At 44.1% G+C, this 22880-nt stretch overlaps 1 protein-coding gene across 3 annotated transcripts in view; it reads left to right on the top strand.

Annotated features, from left to right (window-relative positions):
* The window catches only part of OLFML2A (olfactomedin like 2A), a 271746-nt gene extending 249296 nt beyond the window's left edge, over nt 1–22450 (top strand). For all 3 annotated transcript variants that reach the window (XM_063936876.1, XM_063936875.1, XM_063936874.1), the window contains exons 6-8: nt 4522–4809; nt 13027–13212; nt 16871–22450. In XM_063936876.1, the coding sequence (XP_063792946.1) occupies nt 4522–4809; nt 13027–13212; nt 16871–17472 (1076 nt within the window). In that variant the 3' untranslated portion in view covers nt 17473–22450. The remainder of the gene's footprint in view (nt 1–4521; nt 4810–13026; nt 13213–16870) is intronic.
* The last annotated feature ends 430 nt before the right edge of the window (nt 22451–22880 follow it).

Below are 22880 nucleotides of genomic sequence, written 5' to 3'. Positions count from 1 at the left end.
AGGAGAAGGCCAGGGAGTTATCCGAGCTAGTCAGGAACCTCCTGAAACCAGGACAAGTGTCAGTGCATCAATGCACAAGGGTCCTGGGAAAGATGGTGGCTTCTTACGAAGCGATTCCATTCGGAAGATTCCATGCAAGAACGTTTCAGTGGGATCTGCTGGACAAATGGTCCGGATCGCATCTTCAGATGCATCAGCGGATAACCCTATCTCCAAGGACAAGGGTGTCTCTCCTGTGGTGGTTGCAGAGTGCTCATCTTCTAGAGGGCCGCAGATTCGGCATTCAGGACTGGATTCTGGTGACCACGGATGCCAGCCTGAGAGGCTGGGGAGCAGTCACACAGGGAAGAAACTTCCAGGGCTTGTGGTCAAGCATGGAAACGTCTCTTCACATAAATATCCTGGAACTAAGGGCAATTTACAATGCCCTAAGTCAAGCAAGGCCTCTGCTTCAGGGTCAGTCGGTTTTGATCCAATCGGACAACATCACGGCAGTCGCCCACGTAAACAGACAGGGCGGCACAAGAAGCAGGAGGGCAATGGCAGAAGCTGCAAGAATTCTTCGCTGGGCGGAAAATCATGTGACAGCACTGTCAGCGGTGTTCATTCCGGGAGTGGACAACTGGGAAGCAGACTTCCTCAGCAGACACGACCTCCAACCGGGGGAGTGGGGACTTCACCCAGAAGTCTTCCACGTGATTGTAAACCGTTGGGAAAAACCAAAGGTGGACATGATGGCGTCTCGTCTCAACAAGAAACTAGACAGATATTGCGCCAGGTCAAGGGACCCTCAGGCAATAGCGGTGGACGCTCTGGTAACACCGTGGGTGTACCAGTCAGTGTATGTGTTCCCTCCTCTGCCTCTCATACCCAAAGTACTGAGAATCATAAGAAGGAGAGGAGTAAGAACTATACTCGTGGCTCCGGATTGGCCAAGAAGGACTTGGTACCCGGAACTTCAAGAGATGCTCACGGAGGACCCGTGGCCTCTACCTCTCAGAAAGGACCTGCTCCAGCAGGGACCTTGTCTGTTCCAAGACTTACCGTGGCTGCGTTTGACGGCATGGAGGTTGAACGCCGGATCCTGAAGGAAAAAGGCATTCCAGATGAAGTCATCCCTACCCTGGTCAAGGCCAGAAAGGATGTAACCGCAAAACATTATCACCGCATTTGGCGGAAATATGTTGCGTGGTGTGAGGCCAAGAAGGCCCCTACAGAGGAATTTCAACTGGGTCGTTTCCTACATTTCCTGCAAACAGGACTATCTATGGGCCTAAAATTAGGGTCCATTAAGGTTCAAATTTCGGCCCTGTCAATTTTCTTCCAAAAAGAACTGGCTTCAGTGCCTGAAGTTCAGACGTTTGTCAAAGGGGTACTGCATATACAGCCTCCTTTTGTGCCTCCAGTGGCACCTTGGGATCTCAATGTAGTGTTGAGTCTCCTAAAATCACATTGGTTTGAACCACTCACCACTGTGGAATTGAAATATCTCACATGGAAAGTGGTCATGCTGTTAGCCCTGGCTTCAGCCAGGCGTGTCTCTGAATTGGCGGCTTTATCATATAAAAGCCCTTACCTAATTTTTCATTCAGACAGGGCAGAACTGAGGACTCGCCCTCAATTTCTCCCTAAGGTGGTTTCAGCGTTTCACATGAACCAGCCTATTGTGGTACCTGCGGCTACTAGGGACTTGGAGGACTCCAAGTTGCTGGACGTAGTCAGGGCCCTGAAAATAAATGTTTCCAGGACGGCTGGAGTCAGAAAATCTGACTCGCTGTTTATCCTGTATGCACCCAACAAGCTGGGTGCTCCTGCTTCTAAGCAGACGATTGCTCGTTGGATTTGTAGTACAATTCAGCTTGCACATTCTGTGGCAGGCCTGCCACAGCCAAAATCTGTAAAAGCCCATTCCACGAGGAAAGTGGGCTCATCTTGGGCGGCTGCCCGAGGGGTCTCGGCTTTACAACTTTGCCGAGCAGCTACTTGGTCAGGGGCAAACACGTTTGCTAAATTTTACAAATTCGATACCCTGGCTGAGGAGGACCTGGAGTTCTCTCATTCGGTGCTGCAGAGTCATCCGCACTCTCCCGCCCGTTTGGGAGCTTTGGTATAATCCCCATGGTCCTTACGGAGTACCCAGCATCCACTAGGACGTCAGAGAAAATAAGAATTTACTTACCGATAATTCTATTTCTCATAGTCCGTAGTGGATGCAGGGCGCCCATCCCAAGTGCGGATTGTCTGCAATACTTGTATATAGTTATTGTTACATAAATCGGGTTGTTTATTGTTGTGAGCCATCTTTTCAGAGGCTCCTACGTTTATCATACTGTTAACTGGGTTCAGATCACAAGTTGTACGGTGTGATTGGTGTGGCTGGTATGAGTCTTACCCGGGATTCAAGATCCTTCCTTATTATGTACGCTCGTCCGGGCACAGTATCCTAACTGAGGCTTGGAGGAGGGTCATAGGGGGAGGAGCCAGTGCACACCAGGTGACCTAAAAGCTTTTACTTTTGTGCCCAGTCTCCTGCGGAGCCGCTATTCCCCATGGTCCTTACGGAGTACCCAGCATCCACTACGGACTATGAGAAATAGAATTATCGGTAAGTAAATTCTTATTTTTTTCATTATATTCTCATAGCTTAATGAACTGTACCTAAAACATGTGTAATATTTAATTCATATTTACCTCAGTCACCTCATAAGTAATAGAGCATTATGGTGCTGCTGGGAAGGGAGCTGCACAGCAGGCCCATGGTAATGAATAATGATATCCAGATGATAAATAGAGTTTTCATAGATAGACAGTCAATAGGTCAAAACCAGTTAGTCAACATGCAATAGGTCGACAGGGTCAAAAGAATCAACAGGTAAATGGTCGATGAACTGAGGTTGACAAGGTCAAATGGTCCACATGCAAATGTTCAACCCAAAAAAAGGTTGACATATTGTTTTTCATGTTTTTTTTCTGGATTTGTAAGGTTAGTTTTATGGGGGTCTGGGACTCAAGGTCGACACCACTTAGGTCGACACCAATTGGTCGACACACCTTAGGTTGACACCCAAAATAGATCGACATGGACAAAAGGTCAACATGAACAAGGTCGACATGGAGAAAGGTCGACATGAGCTTTTTATGAAAGTCTGCACGGCTAGACTTGCAGGTGACTAGACCTGCCCATCAGGCCATCTGCCATTCGCCAGGTGCCAGATGTCCTGTTGGGTGTGGTATTGAAGGTCGACCACACTTAGGTCAACAGTAACTAGGTCAACAGGGATTCTAGGTCGACAGGGTCTCTAGGTCGACATGGTCTAGGACAGATCAAAAGGTCGCCATGAGTTTTTTAATTTATTTTTTGTGTCGTTTTCGCTGTACAGTGACCGGGAACCCCAATTAGTGCACCGTATCCCCTCGCCATGCTTCGGACAAGGTGCCTCGCTCCACTACCGCTGCGCTTGGCACAGGTTACCATTTTTAATCGTAGTCCACGTGGATTGTAAAGTATGAAAAAGTTCAAAAAAAGTGAAAAACTCATGTCGACCTTTTGCCCTTGGCCTATTTATGGTGTCGACCCAAGGTGTGTCGACTAATTGGTGTCGAACTAAGTAGTGTCGACCTAATTGGTGTCGACCTGGAGTCTGGATACCATTTTATGATTAGGGTTAGGTTGTGGCAGGGGACAGTTAGGGTTATGCACTAGGGCAGGCATTCCCCACCTAGGTCCTCAAGGCACTCTAACAGTCCAGGTTTTAGTGATATCAATGCTTGAGCACAGGGGACTTACTTAATACCTCAGTTATATTGATTTAACCATCTGTGTTGAAGCCTAGATATCACTAAAAGCTGCACTGTAAGTGTGCTTTGAGGACTGAGGTTGGGATTGCCTGCATCAGGGGGAGGGTTAGGGTTAGGCACCATGGGGTGGGTTAGTGTTAGGCACTAGGGGGAAGGTTAGGCACCAGGGGGAGAGTTAGGGTTAGACTTACAGTTGAAGTAACAAAATAATGTGTTGACGTTTTCTGTGTTGACCATTTGCAAGTTGACATTTTGACCATGTGGACCTAGGTCCATGTCCTTGATTTAACTGTTGACCTTTCACCCTGTTAACCTATTGTCTGCCGACAATCTGGTGTTGACCTATCTGTCTATCAGTCCGCACCCCTGAATAATACCAGTACCATGTTTGCATGTTTTTGCCCCGCATATTCATCTGTTAATGCTCGCAATTGGAGGCTACTTGAAGTGGCTGTGAGAAGGCATACATGAAGTAAAAACTGAAAATGCTCCAGTCATTCTGCCATATTTACACAGATGCCAAAGTTTTTGTTTTGTTTGTAGTTATTCTTTGAATAATTATGAAACTGAATTTGGAGATGTTAAAGTACAGATCTTGTGTTTGTTATTACTTTTTTACAGAACATATCTGTAGGAAATATTCTCTAATCTTCTAGTATACTTAATCTGTAACCTGGAAACATAAAGTATGCATTCATCATAATGTCTTTCTATTATTTGTAGAGAACACAGGGAGATTGACTTTGCGAGGAGAAAAGATAGATGCCAAAACAGAGGCAAACATTTCAGAATCCCGCCTTGTACATGAGGAAAGGACTGTGGAGACTGAGAGAACACCCACAACTACTATCACCACCACCACCAGCACCACAACGACGGAACCCACCACTACCACCACAACTGAGAGCACAACCACCACCACGATGGCCCAAACCACCACCCTGACAGAATACTCCCTGACAGCTCTGTCTTCTACAGGGCTTGGGTCTGAAGCACAAAACATTAATAAAGGTATTGGGAAGTCTGTTACATAGGTAGATAGAACAGTGCTTTACTAATGCTCACAAGTAAAATAAGTGAAATAAAACTTGTGTCCAGTGAAGAGACTTTGATGACTAAAACCAACCAATATAGTTTTGTTTGTATTTGAGTAAGCATACAATATTATGGTTCCCATCTAAGCCACACCTAGCAAGACAACATGGCTTTGTACTAATGCATCTGGATGGTCCATCCAGCTCACTTCTGGTTACATGTTTATGTTCATCTCTCAGGCGGGCCTTCCATGGACCCCAGCACAATTCTAGATTGTGCACCAATCTGAAGCAAGGTGTGCATAATGAAGTGAAGTGTGCTAAGTGGATTATCCAAACGGGAAAATCTCCAGAAGTGCCTGGGCAATTATGTAAACCTTACGTCAAAGTCCAGCCTATTCACACTTTAGTACCACCCCTTTTTATGAAATACTACTTTTCAGCTTTGTATATCCTAATTTTTGGCTTTAATTAACCATGAAAATGAGGGTATGTGAGTACAGTCTTTATTTCATGTGGAATTTTCATGTGTTGTAGTACATTGCCCTGAGTGCTATACAGGGACTGATTGGGGATGTAATTCAGGCCTCACATCTCTTACGGGCCATGACTCACAGGTATGTGTCCCGCTAGTCATGCAAGCGTGGCCTCAGACATACTGGCTGAGCAGAGCACCAGGCAGAGCTGCACGGCTAGACTTTCAGGAGACTAGACTGGCTCAACAAGCCGTCTGCCCTTTGCCAGGTGCCATATGTCCAGTCCATAATACAACATAGTGGTACATTACAAATCCCATTAAAAGTATTGGAACAGTTCAAATAATTTTGGGGGTAGGGGGCAAATGGCCATGTGCCCCTCCACACAGCAAGGAATGCTTCATAAAATGCCCTCTCTATCACATTTCAGTATTTACATTGCTCTGCAAACCTCAGCATAACGGATCAAAGCTGGTTGTGCAGGGTTCCGGATGATAGGTTGACAGTCAATAGGTTGACCCCATATGATCGACATGCATTAGGTCGACAGGTACAAAAAGGTCAACATGTAAAATGTCAACAGTGCTTAAGGCTGACAGGTACAAAGGGTCGACAGGACAGTGGTCGACATCCTTTTCCCCCAAAAATTTTTTCCAATGTTTACCTACCATCCACGTGGACTATGATTGGGAATAGTAACCTTGCCTGAAGTGTGGCGAGCAAAGCAGTACACTAATTGGGGTCACATGTTTTTTAACATAGAAAGTGACACCTGTGTAGACCATTTCCATGTCAACCTTTAGACTCTATTGACCTTTGTACCCGTTGATCATTTCAAGTGTCTACCTTTTACATTGTCGACCTATTGACCCTGTTGACTTATTGCATGTCGACCATATAGGGTTGACTTATTGACTGGCAACCTAATTCTAGTCGACCTAATGATCCACATCTGGTTGTGCACTACGGAGTGCACATTTTCAGCTTAGTAAATTCCCCCATTGCTTTGTCCTGAGCAAAACTTAATGATAGCATAAATCCAGAAGGTTAATCAGTGCCAGTTTCTTTTTCCCCTTTACAAACTACTATAAATATTTCTATATACACTGCTCAAAAAAATAAAGGGAACACTAAAATAACACATCCGAGATCTGAATGAATTAAATATTATTATTAAATACTTTGTTCTTTACATAATTGAATGTGCTGACAACAAAATCACACACAAATTATCAATGGAAATCAAATTTATTAACCCATAGAGGTCTGGATTTGGAGTCACACTCAAAATTAAAGTGGAAAAACACACTACAGACTGATCTGACTTTGATGTAATGTCCTTAAAACAAGTAAAAATGAGGCTCAGCAGTGTGTGTGGCCTCCACGTGCCTGTATGACCTCCCTACAACGCCTGGGCATGCTCCTGATGAGGTGGCGGATGAACTCCCGAGGGATCTCCTCCCAGACCTGGACTAAAGCATCCACCAACTCCTGGACAGTCTGTGGTGCAACGTGGCGTTGGTGGATGGAACGAGACAAAATGTCCCAGAAGTGCTCAATTGGATTCAGGTCTGGGGAATGGGCGGGCCAGTCCATAGCATCAATGCCTTCGTCTTGCAGGAACTGCTGACACACTCCAGCCACATGAGGTCTAGCATTGCCTTGCGTTAGGAGGAACCCAGGGCCAACCGCACCAGCATATGGTCTCACAAGGGGTCTGAGGATCTCATCTCGGTACCTAATGGCAGTTAGGCTACCTCTGGCGAGCACATGGAGGGCTGTGCGGCCCCCCAAAGAAATGCCACCCCACACCATTACTGACCCACTGCCAAACCGGTCATGCTGGAGGATGTTGCAGGTAGCAGAACGTTCTCCTTGGCGTCTCCAGACTCTGTCACATCTGTCACATGTGCTCAGTGAGAACCTGCTTTCATCTGTGAAGAGCACAGGGCGCCAGTGGCGAATTTGCCAGTCTTGGTGTTCTCTGGCAAATGCCAAACGTCCTGCACGGTGTTGGGCTGTAAGCACAAACCCCACCTGTGGACGTCGGGCCCTCATACCACCCTCATGGAGTCTATTTCTGATCGTTTGAGTAGACACATGCACATTTGTGGCTTGCTGGAGGTCATTTTGCAGGGCTCTGGCTGTGCTCTTCCTGTTCCTCCTTGCACAAAGGCGAGGTAGCGGTCCTGCTGCTGGGTTGTTGCCCTCCTACGGCCTCCTCCACGTCTCCTGATGTACTGGCCTGTCTCCTGGTAGCGCCTCCATGCTCTGGACACTACGCTGACAGACACAGCAAACCTTCTTGCCACAGCTCGCAATGATGTGCCATCCTGGATAAGCTGCACTACCTGAGCCACTTGTGTGGGTTGTAGACTCCGTCTCATGCTACCACTAGAGTGAAAGCACCGCCAGATTTCAAAAGTGACCAAAACATCAGCCAGAAAGCATAGGAGCTGAGAAGTGGTCTGTGGTCACCACCTGCAGAACAACTCCTTTATTGGGGGTGTCTTGCTAATTGCCTATAATTTCCACCTGTTGTCTATTCCATTTGCACAACAGCATGTGAAATTGATTGTCACTCAGTGTTGCTTCCTAAGTGGACAGTTTGATTTAACAGAAGTGTGATTGACTTGGAGTTACATTGTGTTGTTTAAGTGTTCCCTTTATTTTTTTGAGCAGTGTACATTTTCTACACTATTAATAGATTATCCAACAAGTATAAAACGCTGTCCCCAGATTTTAATGTAAGTACTTAGCAAGAGGTATATGAACTACAAAGTTCAATTCTGTACTCAGCATACAGTTGTATAGACAGAGACTTATTTGATTCTTAAAATCAATCTGGTTCTATATGACAATGATAGATGAATGTTTACTTTTCCTTGTCAACATAAACAGCTACACTTGTGATTGCACCTCCTTGTATGCTAAGCATTTTTCACGGCTCCTGGAGTGTGAGCTCATTTAGGCAGAGCCAGTTACCTTCTGAATAATATAATTGTATTTAACTTACTACAGTATGTCATAATCTCCTCATTGTACCGACTGTGTAATACAAACCACCCAACATTTAGACTGTACTTAACCTACTCTTCCGGAAGGTGTGGGAGACTCCCAGTTATTTTGGGCAGTACCCCGGACCCCCGAAGAGTAAGTGGATCTTCCGGGGAGAAGAAATCAAATGTCGGCAAGTATGATTAAGGTTGAATACACACCTGACCAACAAGTCGGGTGACCTGTTATTGAGCCGACTGAGTAACCAATCAAGGTAAGTGTACACAATTACCGATTGGCTGCTTAAGGTGTTGGTCAGGATCCAGAACTGGGCGAACATTTAAATTTGAATCAAGTGTACGGGCAGTTGGCGGACCGCCCTGCACACACAGCCAGATGGCCTGATATATCTGCAGATATATCGGTCATTGGGGGTAATTCCAAGTTGATCGCAGCAGGAATTTTGTTAGCAGTTGGGCAAAACCATGGGGGTAATTCCAAGTTGATCGCAGCAGGATTTTTGTTAGCAATTGGGCAAAACCATGTGCACTGCAGGGGAGGCAGATATAACATTTGCAGAGAGAGTTAGATTTGGGTGGGGTGTGTTCAGTCTGCAATCTAATTTGCAGTGTAAAAATAAAGCAGCTAGTATTTACCCTGCACAGAAATAAAATTACCCACCCAAATCTAACTCTTTCTGCACATGTTATATCTGCCTCCCCTGCAGTGCACATGGTTTTGCCCAATTGCTATCAAAAATTCTGCTGCGATCAACTTGGAATTACCCTCCATGTGCACTGCAGAGGGGGCAGATATAACATGTGCAGAGAGAGTTAGATTTGGGTGGGGTGTGTTCAATCTGCAATCTAATTTGCAGTGTAAAAATAAAGCAGCCAGTATTTACCCTGCACAGAAATAAAATAACCCACCCAAATCTAAAGCCCAGTACCCACGGGCCGATGTGAAACCGCTCAGCACACATCTCTCCCACCGCTCAGCACAGCGCGATCTGTGCTGAGCGTGCGGGTGGAGACGGGGGCGCTCATTTCACCCAGCGGGTGAAATGAGCGACCCGCTAGATTGGCCTGCAATCTAGCACCAGCGATAGCGATGTGCGGGGCTGCGCATCGCTATCGCTGTATGGGGTACACACGGAGGGATCCTGCTTAAATTCTAAGCAATCTAGTCAGATTGCTTAGAATATCGCTCCGTGAGTACCCCCCTTAACTCTTTCTGCACGTTATATCTGCCTCCTCTGCAGTGCACATGGTTTTGCCCAACTGCTAACAAAATTCCTGCTGCGATCAACTTGGAATTACTCCCCATTGGTTGTACTACACAGCAGACGCGATATGTATGTGGTCAATGTAATTTACAGACATATCGGTGTACACACCCGCTGACGGGCTTACGATATATCGGCCACTTGCTTGAACGGCTGATATACATCGGCCTGTGTGTACCCAGTTTTAGACGTGCAAAATTGGGGCAATAGAAGCCCTTTTCCTGATCCAGTCAAACCTTGCCCAATATATCCTGAGAAATACCCAGTTTTGGGCCTAATTCAGACATGATCGCTGTGCTGCTAATTCTGCTGTCCTGCAATCAGAGGGAAGTGTAATTTTGCCCGTGCAAGTGTGCGATCGCATAATGTGCCTCAGTCAGTGGACAGCTGCAAATCCATTCGCACCTCACTCACCATCGAATGATTTTTCCACTGTTTGCAGTCTGTGCACAGCCCAGGACTTACTCCTACAGTGTGAAGAGAACAGGCAGATCGGGTCTGGAGCTGACGTCACACACCCTCCCAGAAAACACATTTGGGAACACCTGCGTTTTCGGTGACACTCCCAGAAAGGAGTCAGTTACCACCCACAGACGTCCACTTCCTGTCAATCAGCATGTGAATGGCTGTACGATCGAAATTTTTGGCACCAGCTTATCGGTGTTTGGCGATGCCTGTTGTTGTCTGGCAATGCGCGTGCGCAGTCAATCGATAATCGCCCACTGTACGAAAATGCACAGCAGTGATCAGGTCTGAATCAGGCCCTTTGTCCAGAACTCAGCACTTTTGGAAATGTCCCACTGAAACTGTGACATTTGGGAGTAATCACTAATCAGGGCTTCGTGAATAAAAGGTAATAAGAAGATGATAGTACAATAAAATAAAACATACACTGTTGATGTGTATGGAGATATCTAACTTCATAGTAATGTAATTTAGTGTATTGGAAAACAAGCTCTGTTTGATCACGTGGAAACAGCAGCAACAAGGTTATTAGTCAGACAGCGCGTCACTTTTCACAGAATGCTATACAATACTTCTTCTATGATTTAATTCCAGCAGCTTCTGTGTGATTAATTCAGGAGAAACAAGGCCAGCTGTATGGGGACATTTCTAACTTGTCTCAGACTTGTGTGATTGATTAAGAGAAAGTGACATTTCCTTTCTAAAAACCGCTTGCAGGCATTCAGTGTATCTGCGTCTCAGCGGCTGTAGAAAATAATTTGTCTGTTAGACAACATAGTGGTGCATTACAGGTCCCATTACAACTTACAAGTATTGCATCCGTGAAAATAATTTTGGGGACAGTGGCCCTCCACACAGCAAGGAATGCTTCATAAAATGCCTTCTCTATCACGTTTCAGTATATGCATTGCTCTGAAAACCTCAGCATAATGGTCCAAAGCTGGTTGTGCACTACGGAGTGCAAGGTTTCAGCTTAGTAAATTCCCTCTATTGTTTTGTCATGAGCAACTACTGTATAAGGATACTATAAATCCAGACAGTGCCATTCTTTTAGCGGCTATAGAACATCATTTTTCATATTGTCCTGTGAGGTTTCCAAACTATTTTTCCTTGTTGTGTTATTATAACTATCCATATATTCAGGGTTTAAAGTGGTCCTAGAGAGGTGGTAGAACTTATATCCGCCTACCTCCATCTTCCCTCACTTTAGACAAAACTTTAATTTTCCCAATAAAAAAGAGCATTAAAGTTGCATCTCTACCTGGGAAAATATTTTCCTTGGCTCCTCCTTCTGTTTCTGTTACAGCCTGGGTTGAAACTCAGGGGAAGGATTGTGAGTGGTTTAAGAGATTGTGACACGTGATTGGTGCTCCCACTAATTCTCATCCTCCACTACAGCCATATAAAGAAGCTTTGATATGTTAGTTCTATATTCCAAAACTACATACTGTATAGTATAATGGCCATAGAGCACCGTTTAGGTGGATGGTGCACCTTAGGAAAATTATTTCTTATTTGATAGTAGAACTTTAATATGTCAGTGTTTCTAATTTATAGGGTACCCAAGCCAAGTTGTTATTATTATTTGTTTTTCTTAATGGGCAAAGTTTTTATTGTCCTTGTGGGCCCAGGGTAAATAATCCTTTAACATTTTATGAAAGTGACCCTAGTCTTTCTCATGGATATATTTAAGTCGCAAAACACCTAGAAGGCATCTCATTTGGAGGGAGTGGGTGTAGGCTGTGCACAGTTCCGTATTAAGGACCCCACGGGCCTGAAGCTGAAAATTTTCAAGGACCTATACTGAGAAGAAGAGGAGCTGTGACCAGTGCTGTATAAGTGAGGCCAGAGCCATGTGAGCTTATACACGCTATACACTATGTGCCCCAATGTCTCCCTAAATACATAAACAGCGAAAAATGTGATCATTTTGTGAGAAAACCACAAAAACTATTTTAATTCTTATAATTTATGATTGTTTGGCCAGCTGTGCACCTGGACATCATCCTGCTGCCAGCATACCGGGCCTATTTTTATGTGAAGGCCTGGAGCTGGAGCTCCATCCATTCCATTATTATTATGTATTTATTTATTAACAGTTTCTTTTGTAGTGCAGCAAATTCTGTTGCGCTTTAAAATTGGACACAATGATAAAACAAAACTGGGTAATAAACAGTCATTGTTAATCTGGCCCTGGCTGTGCAGTATATGCTGCTCCCCCCCAAGATTATATTTTTATTATTTTTTAAAAATAGAAAGATAGGCGGGAGAACAGAAATGAAAGGGTGGGGTTAAGGGGGAAATCACATAGAAGTACAAACAGTGTCATCAAATACAATAAGTTATAGCACAGCAGTCCAAATCGATGGGACAAACATTTGATACGGAGAAAGTAACATTTGGAGGAAGGAAAATGTCAGGTACATATCTCAAGTACACCACACTTAACCACACTAAGTCTAATTAGATAGTAAACAGTGAGTTTGAAAGTGCAGGTGTGACCTTTGTTCCTCTGAATACCAGGCATATCATAAAATGGGAAGTGTGGAGAGAATATAGGACATTGCAACTCCCTTGATACTGCCTTATCTCTGACTGTAGTTACTGTACTTGTCTAATTGGGCTTTTACATAATACTAGTGGTATTCTCTTCCCTCTTTTTTTATTTCAGAGTACTATATGCTGCTGTTTACATCACCATTGTTTTATTGTTCCTAGTGTAATGTTGGGAATTTATTTTCCTTTTTCATTTTTGCTATCCTTATTCAATATAAAGTAACTTTTTTATGTATTGATTTACTTTGTGTATGTTACAAGTCAACAGACTGGTGGAATGAAGTGTCGATTTGTAATTATAAATATTTAGTTTACTATATACTGTATAAAGACAGTAAAACATGGTGGTGTCCAGTGCGCATTGTGTTCTAGACATTGTAGAAAGTTTGGTCTGAAAGGCATCTCTTTCTCTCAGTCAGAGAAGGCGAGTGTGAAGGCACCATCGCATCAGTTGAGGCTCCTAAGAAACACCACAGTTATGGTCGGAATGAAGGAGCCTGGATGAAAGACCCTGCGGCAAAGGATGGGAGGATCTACGTTACTAACTATTACTATGGCAACAATCTAGTGGAATTCAGAAATCTCGACAATTTCAAACAAGGTAGAAAATCAATCATTATGAATTTGATTTTATAATGTTTTTACAGAGAAAATGCTTTATATTTTTTATATATTATATATTTTGAATATCTTTGCAATTATTGAGCAACATCTTTGAGTTTGCTAGTGTCTTACAGATAAAAATGTTGTCTAGGTAATATATACGGTATATCACCACTGTGATAGGAAAATATTACACAGCACTGAAGGAGTATACTCACACAGCAGGGGTTCGGTATGGAATTACGGTGGTTGGGATGCCTGCGGTCACATGACCGACAGTGGCAGCCCTACATTGAAGATCCCGACCGCAGAGGGGGTAAGTATTTTTACCATCCCAGATCCCCTACCCTAATTCTAACCTTCCGGGGGTGGCGGTTAGGGCCAATTCTACAGGGGGTGGCAGCTAGAGCTAACCCCTGCTAGTGCCCTAACCCTAGAGCGAATCTTAATACTTGCCTTCGAGATATCGGCCGTAGGTGTTCTGCCGTCGGTCTCCTGAGTGCTGTCGGGATTCAATCTGAACGCATCCCGTTGAAATAGTCTCATCCCCAGAGTCTCCCAGCCTGCTTCTAGCAGTCCCTGATGGATGCTGAGGCCAGTACAAAGATAAATGTATATGTCACTATATAAATGACTGTAAATGCACCCAGCATGGGATGGGTGTAAGTGACAATAATAATGATGACAGCAGCAGACAGAAAAGCAGTGGGCGGTGCCATGATACCCATAAAGAAGGACGGATATGGATATTGGCATTAGCATGAGGTACTAAATCTGGCTACAACAGGTGTCCACTTTATGTCTGACTCAGGCCCACAGTTGTCTCCATTCTAGTGCAGCAAATAAAGCAGTATGCCTACTCTTACCTGCACTCTTATTTAGTGTCAGAGAACTATAGAAATTAAGTAACTTGCATTTTTCTGCAATTGCAGCATTACTATTAGTATACGTGTATATAATAATGCATTATACATTAGTGCTTGCTTTGCTGATACAGAATGAAATACTGGATATAGCAACCTACAGAAAAGCACTGATTAACGCCAAATTATTCTGAAAAGTTTGGAGCAAAACTGTTGCAGACTCAATAAGACATTGATTCCAATTTGCATGGAATTGCACAGCCGCAGGGAAGGGCAGGGAAGCTGCTGTACAATTCTGTACTAATAGAATGTAAATGCTGCAGGTGGCATCTCTAGGATAGATGCCTCCTGTATGCATTTTGCGAGATCTGAGCTGTAGGATTCGAACAGCCGGTTCCAGGAAGACTGCATCCATCTACGCAAAGCCTGGGCCCAGCACACCTACAAAACAGGGGCAACGTGCTCCTGATATGAAGATCTGAGCTGGTTGCTGTCCCTGCTCTGCCCCCCAAACACCACTGCATGTCAATTATGCTGCAGCTGAGAGGGAGCTGCAAGCAATATTGCAAGACCAGTGCCATAACTAGACATTTTAGCGCTATATGCAAGAAACCGCATCGGCGCCCCCCCCATATACAAATCAGGGCCAGTGCGCTCCATAGGCTCGCGCCAAAAATATAGGGGCGTGTCTTCACGGGGAAGGGGCGTGGCCACATATCTCCCTTTTACACATTACGGCAGGCAGAGTCCCCCTTTTTACACATTACGGCAGGCAGAGTCCTCCTTTTTACACATTACGGCAGACAGAGTCCCCCTTTTTACACATTCTGGCAGGCAGTCCCCCTTTTTACACATTACGGCAGGCATAGTCCCTCCTTTTTACACATTAGGCATCAGAGTCCCCCTTTTTTACACATTATGGCAGGCAGTTCCCCTTTTTTAAACATTATGGCAGGCAGTCTCCCTTTTTTACACAGTATGGCAGGCAGTCCCCCTTTATTACACAGTATGGCAGGCAGTCCCTCTTTTTTACACATTATGGCAGGCAGTCCCCCTTTTTTACACATTATGGCAGGCAGTTCCGCTTTTTTACACAGTATGACAAGCAATCCCCCTTTTTTACACAGTATGACAGGCAGTCCCCCTTTTTTACACATTAAGGCAGGCAGTCCCGCTTTTTTACACAGTGTGGCAGGCAGTCCCCTTTTTTACACATTGTGACAGGCAGTCCCCCTTTTTTACACAGTATGACAAGCAGTCCCCCTTTTTTACACAGTATGACAGGCAGCCCCCCTTTTTTACACATTAAGGCAGGCAGTCCCCCATTTTTACACAGTATGACAGGCAGTCCCCCTTTTTTGCACAGTATGACAGGCAGTTCCCCTTTTTTACACATTAAGGCAGGCAGTCCCCCGTTTTACACATTAAGGCAGGCGGGGGAAAGGGAGAGAGAGAGAGACTCACCTATGATGGGACGGCATGGTAGAGATGTGCCTTCCCTCTCCTCTTCCTGCCCACACTGCACTCTTCGCAGCGCAGGGCATTTTGGGTGGGCTGGGGGCGGGCTGGGAGAGACGTCTTCTCTCCCAGCACAAGGGAAGAGAGGGAGCTGTGGGGGAGCTGCAGCGCCAGCGTTGCCCGGCTTCCTATGTGAGAGGTATCCGGGTGGCGCGCCGGGCGGTGATGGCGGGAGGGCGGGCGGCGGGGGGACGCGGGCGGTGGAGCGGCCAGGTGTTGCTAGTGGTCCTGCACCTCCCGCACATCTGTGCTGTGTGCCAGGCACCATTAGCACACACCTAGTTACGGCTGTGTGCGAGACCCATTCTGCAAATACCTGAAAAACTAGGGGTGAATAATAATTTTGACTATATCAATTATTAAATCTTTTTTTTTTTCTGAAAAGCTAAACTGAGTATAACAAGCTGGGTGGTACATGAAATCTTCAGTAAGTCTGATGTCTGGCAGAACAGAACATTGGACATAGGGCCTAATTCTGAGTTGATCGCAGCAGGAAATTTTTTTAGCAGTTGGGCAAAACCATGTGCACTGCAGGGGAGGCAGATATAACATGTGCAGAGAGAGTTAGATTTGGGTGGGTTATTTTGTTTCTGTGCAGGGTAAATACTGGCTGCTTTATTTTTACACTGCAATTTAGATTGCAGATTGAACTCACCACACCCAAATCTATCTCTCTCTGCACATGTTATATCTGCCTCCCCTGCAGTGCACATGGTTTTGCCCAACTGCTAAAAAATTTCCTGCTGCGATCAACTTGGAATTACCCCCAGAAGTCAGACCTGATTGCAGCAGCAAAATCTTTCTCTAATGGGCAAAACCATGTGCACTGCAGGTGGAGCAGATGTAACATGTGCAGAGAGAGTTAGATTTGGGTGGGTTATATTATTTATTTCTGTGCAGGGTAAATACTGGCTGCTTTATTTTTACACTGCAATTTAGATTTCAGTTTGAACACACCCCACCCAAATCTAGCTCTCTCTGCACGTTACATCTGCCCCACCTGCACTGCACATGGTTTTGCCCATTATTGAAAGATTTTGCTGCTGCGATCAGATCTGAATTAGGCCTATTGTCAGAGATGAAATGTCAAAGGTTGCCATGTCTCACTTATTTAAATGATGTGTCTGGCTGCAATACCTTTACATTATCTAAACTGTAAAAATAAAACCCCCTTGTGTCAGAATGCAATATGTACACTCCCAAGAGTTACAGATTGTGCAGCATTGCATAGTAGTGAGGTTTGTTTTTTTTACCACTCTACATCTTCTGTTTCAGGTCGTTGGAGCAATCTGTATAAGGTCCCTTACAATTGGATTGGCACGGGACATGTGGTATTTCAGGGAGCCTTTTATTATAACCGGGCATTCACTAAAAACATTATCAAATATGATCTGAAGCAACGATTTGTAGCAGCCTGGACACTCCTGCATGACGTGGTTTATGAGGACACCACTCCGTGGAAATGGAGAGGACATTCAGATATTGATTTCGCTGTGGATGAGAGTGGCCTGTGGGTCATCTACCCAGCTGTGGATTACGATTATTCGCAACAAGAAGTCATCGTCATTAGCAAGCTTGACCCCAATGACTTATCTGTGAAGAAGGAGACTACATGGAGAACTGGCCTGAAACGCAATTCCTATGGAAACTGTTTTATAATATGTGGAATACTGTACGCTGTGGATGTCTACAACCAAAAAGAGGGACAGATTTCTTATGCCTACGACACACACACTGACACTGAAGCAGATCCAAAGTTGCCTTTTATTAATGAATATGCCTTTACAACACAGATTGACTACAACCCCAAAGAAAAAGTACTGTATGCCTGGGACAATGGACACCAGTTGACCTATAAAGTGAACTTTGTGGACTGATTGAATGAATAGCTTGTTAACATATAGGTCAGTCCTACACAAAGAAAGCACTTTTACGAATCGGTTATAACATATTGCTTGGGGAGCGACTGAAGTATTATGCTCTGGCTGAGGAGAAAATACCCAGGCCATGAAGAGTCTAATGGCCTAGAAATGTGGTATGTGACTAATCCATTGTTAAGAAGCTGAACAAAATTGTAAAAGCGTGAATGGGCATAGGATGAATGGGTCACGGTATAAAAGAAAAAAAAAACATTTCATTGTCCTGCCTTTCGACATGCTATATTTTTTCATTTAACCCCAATGAAGGAGCTGGAACAAACGTAACACAAAACAGTTGGGAATAATTTCTCACTCAAGGGACCACCAAAGGAAGCCCAGGCCCCTCGAGCTTCATTTTTTTTAACCATTATTTTTTTTATGCCATTATGTCTAGGGTCAAACAGCATTAATACAAGACAATGAACATGTATGTTGTGCAAAAATATTTTTTGTTTTTTATTAAAAATTTAAATAGCATTTAAAAAGGAATAGTTGTGCTAACAAAGGAATAGGAAATAACTAGTTAGCCGGCAGACATATTCATATTGTCGGACCGTACTTGTTCTCTAGCATGACTCAGCTTTGAGTGGCTTTTGTCGGAAAGCACTGTGTCACGATTCAAACATACCAACAATTTATTTCTTCCAAAAAGTAGTTAGAATGAAACATAACGTGAGAAGAGTGTAGATCACTGCTGCAATATATCGTTCACATCACTAATCATCAGAACTGTATTGTTCATTTCAATGTACAAGCCTCATGTCAAAGGCCTTTTGTACTGAAACACTTTTGTTTTGATCCATTTCCAGCTTTCCTGCTTTTACAGTGTCCAACCACTAATCTTTCAAAGAAAGCAGCCTGTTTGGGTGACCGGTTATTTCTTTTGACAGTTTTAGTCTGTCTTTAAATTTAATAGCAGGAAATGAGTGTTATCACCTGTACAGTTGCACTCCATAAATGGGTGTTAACAAGCAAACTGGGCTAAGTCATGGAGAAATAAACAGTCCATGTGCCAGTTCATTGGTGCTAATTACATTTTCCCACCGTTTTAGAATATTTTTTTGTAGCTTTTCAATATATCCAGAATCTGTTTTGGTTTCAATGCTCGTAATCCAAAATGAAAAGATACTGTAGCGAGTAAAAGGTAGTATATATTGCAGTACTTTGGGGGTCATTCCGAGTTGATCGCTAGCTGTTTTCAGTCGCTGCGCAGCGATCAGGCAAAAAATCGGCACTTCTGCGCATGTGGCGCAATGCGCATGCTCGTCATGCTATTACAACGAACGATGTAGTTTCACACAAGGTCTAGCGAAGCTTTACAGTCGCACTGCTGACCGCAGAGTGATTGACAGGAAGAGGGCGTTTCTGGGTGTCAACTGACCGTTTTCAGGGAGTGTTCAGAAAAACGCAGGCGTGCCAGAATAAACGCAGGCGTGGCTGGGCGAACGCAGGGCGTGTTCGTGACATTAAAACAGGAACTGAATAGTCTGCAGTGATCGCAAGCGCTGAGTAGGTCTGAAGCTACTCTGAAACTGCACTAAAATATTTTGTAGCCGCTCTGCGATCCTTTTGTTCGCACTTCTGCTAAGCTAAAATACACACCCAGTGGGAGGCGGCATAGCGTTTGCACGGCTTCTAAAAACTGCTAGCGAGCGAACAACTCGGAATGACCACCTTGGGACAGAGAAATAGGCAGTTTATGCATGTAAATGTTACCATCTTTTCAGACGAGCACCAACTTATGGGAATCACAGTGACACTCTTTGAAAGTGTGTTTAGTAAGTCTGCTTCAGGCTGCTGTTCCTCAGTACCAGAGCAGGGATCTGTGCCGCCCAAGCATCCCTGAACATGTGATGTCATGCCAAGGGAGCAGGGCTGCCATCACCAGGAAATATATCATGCCTATAATGTACCTAAGATGATCCGGGTAGTCTACAGGCTGCATGGTGTGTGCCTGTCACATCCCAATAACTATCTGCACCAGCACTACTGGCTTCAGGGTGCTGTTTCAGGCTTCCCACAAGCCAAGTGCAGGTGTCATCGGCCGTCAATGGTGCTGCCCCCAGATCTCTGCACCCTAGGCAACGTAGCCGCTACAATTCCCCTAGTGACGACCGTGCTGTTCCTTGTCTACTTCTAAACAAAATGAATAAAATCTTGTACTCTGTATTCACCATGAAGCTTACAGTATGAATGTAACACATTTGTAATGATTTATTAGGAAAAGTATGCAGTATCTAATGACCAGTGCCCACCCAAGACATATGCCTTGCAGATCAGCCCTCACCAACTAGTAGATTCATGGTGATCCCATGTTTAGGCAGTGCTATAGCAGGGCACTAATAAACCCTTATGCAGCCATGTGCCCACCCTCCTTGCACATGGTGTCTCTGTAGCTCTCTGTTACAGTAGCTCCCCTCGCACAACCCTAGCTACAACCCTGTGCTCATTCCTGTCAACCCTGGTAACAATGTGTATCAACGTATCTTTAAAGCACGTCAGCCCCAAGTGGCTTTATAAACACTGAGCAGAGTATTCATTCTAACCTCACTTCCACAGCTGACTTTGTAAACAGCATGGGGCATATGTAATAGGGTCCGAGTTTGCCATAGGTGCGGGATTCCTGATGATCTCGGACGTTTGTCTTAAAGCAGCAATCATTTACAAGGCATACTTTGCCTTGTAAATGTTTACTGCTTTAAAAAAACCTCTGAGATCGGTCTGCATCCCGCACCTCTGGCAGTCTTGGATCCTATTACCTATGCTCCATATCTGGCCCAGGAATGTATCTCCAGAAGGGAGGCACTGAACACCAGTTCCCTGTGGATCATATAGGGGGGTGTAGTGGTTCATCTATAGGGAAAGACCACTTTAAGCACCACAGTTCATTGCGAGTCTCCTCTATTGCTAATGCATTGGAAATCATTTGGGTCAACTCAATTCAATTAGGGGCGATATATACCTCACTTACTGTACTGCCGGACTTGCACGTTTTTGTTTGCAGCCTCATAGGGCTTCATCCAAAAATCAGCAAGTTCGGTATGACATTGGGTCACAACAAGAGTGGGCGAGTTCTGCTGCTGTTACTGGCATTTATATGCCACAGCAAATCGCCCCTTTCGGTCCTAATTGAATGGGACCCAATAAATCCGTTTACAATCAGTATTTACATACAGTATTTCATTAATACTGTACTTTCTTTATAGGAAAACATTTTTTATACAGTTTCTCAAATAGATATTAATGATTTGCAAACATTGTTACTAATCCCTTATAGGCAAAAACAATATTTAAAATGATCAGCATGTGACATGGAATTTAGGAGCTGATTGGTTAGAACTTTATCACCGTGCTATTTATCACTCTCCAAAGCTTGATAAATGGGGGCCAATATCTCTGGGAACTTCTCTGATTTATTCAGTTCTTTCATCATGGCAAAATAAAGTATGTATTTGCAGTTGCACTATCCGTATTCTTAGTAAGCATTGGAGGCGAATGGAGGTGAAGTGAAGACGTTTTGTTTATGCCTGATTGGGAGTTTGCATTGTGTAAAGATTTTTTGTACTTGGACTGAACCTTCTTTTCCTCCATCATAACATACTCGGGGCTATATTGTCCTGTGCTACATAATATAGAGACTCCGGCTGGATGTAATGACGACTGAGTATAATGACGCCCGACTGCCGGACAAACCTGGACGTTTTTTTTTTTAAGGGGCAATCACAAGGCATAGTTTTGCAAGCGATTGCCCCTTTAAAAAAAAGTCAGAGTCCAGCCACTATCTGCACGGCCGCCAAACTCGGGCGTCATTACATCCAGCCCTCAGTCTGAGTGATAATACAGCATTCTGTATATGGCATTGGCTTATATATTGTGTGTGCACACAGGCCCATGAGTCCAAGGGTGTACAACGTCACGCACCCTGCCCCCCTCCCACCATACACTCATCAATGGTGCCATCCTTATGGTGGCATATTCAGAAAGATGGTTTCACATGGGAGCTAGAGTAGCAAATACACAGTGTCAGTCATTTCACTCTGCTGTGCATTCATCATCTCTCTGATCACCATAAAGATGAGCAACTGGGGGGGAGGGGGCACTGTACACGGCCCCTCCCAGCTCTTAAAATGCTCCTGGTACATACTAGAGCAGGTACATTCAGTCTGAACAGTTCTGGTTGGTTTCTGCATTCCACTCCAAGATTTGGGTTCAGTATAATATCCCGGCTGTTGGGATGCCTGCGGTCAGGACACCAACGCTGGGATCCCAACAGCCAGAATACCGGCGGTGAGTGCAGCGTGTCCCCTCTCCACGCTTCGGGTTCGGTTATATTGCCCCTCGGGTGATCGGGATTACGCCCGGCGGTATTTCGCTGGGTGTCTTGATTCCGGCGTCAGAATCCTGACAGTCGGGATCCCAAAAGCTGGTAAAATTATTGCCTCCCCAAGATTCTGCTAATCAGCCAAAACACTTTCCAACCAGTACCTGCTGTCCCCACTGAGAAAAAATGGTAATATAACCATCTAGTTATATAGTTTATGTTGGAAATGTCTCCAAAGGTTTTTGGAAAATGCATATTTTAAATCTTTGTTTTATAGCATGACACCCTGAATGAAACATGTTGGAAATATTCTTTAAGTGCTGTAAATAGATAACACGCCTTCTTTTTTTAAACTCTATATGTATGTAAATGAGGTCAATGCTCTGTCAACTGTGTATAATATGTACAATACAGGATGTTCATCCTTATAAATAATTTAATGCAAACCACTCTCATATTTTATATTAGTGGATGCTTGCACTCAGCATAAAATGATTACAACAAAGGACTCATTTAATTCTTATTATATCAAAGTAACTTATGACATATTATTGAGTCAAACTCTGTATTGTCTGGAAAATGTAAGAAAAAAATAAAGCGATATTAAGAAAGGAATTCTTTATTTCTGAGAGGTTCACTTGTATTTTTTCAGTATTTACTCATTGCATCTAGATAGATAACAGGTATACAGATTATATAGGCAGAGGCAGAACTCTGGGAGGCAACGGAGTCATCTGCCGCCGGGCTCCTGCTCTGAAGGGGACACCTCTCCTCCCATTCTGTGACACCATTAAATTAAGTTGATAGCTGCTACTCTCTTATCAGTAGCTAATTGCCTCACTGGTCACTGTACCTTACAAATCACACCCTTTTTATTATACTTTAGATACACATTTTACAAGTGTCATACCTGGGATTAGAAACCACAACCTATTACACTGGAAGCAGACACCCTACTGATGAAGCTATTTGCTCCTGTATAGGAAATATGAGAATTCTAACTATATGAAGATACTTCTCTGACAATTACACGTAACTTCGTACA

Source organism: Pseudophryne corroboree, chromosome 8 (assembly GCF_028390025.1).
Source record: "Pseudophryne corroboree isolate aPseCor3 chromosome 8, aPseCor3.hap2, whole genome shotgun sequence".
NCBI lineage: Eukaryota > Metazoa > Chordata > Amphibia > Anura > Myobatrachidae > Pseudophryne > Pseudophryne corroboree.
This window is presented reverse-complemented; position numbering and strand designations above follow the sequence as displayed.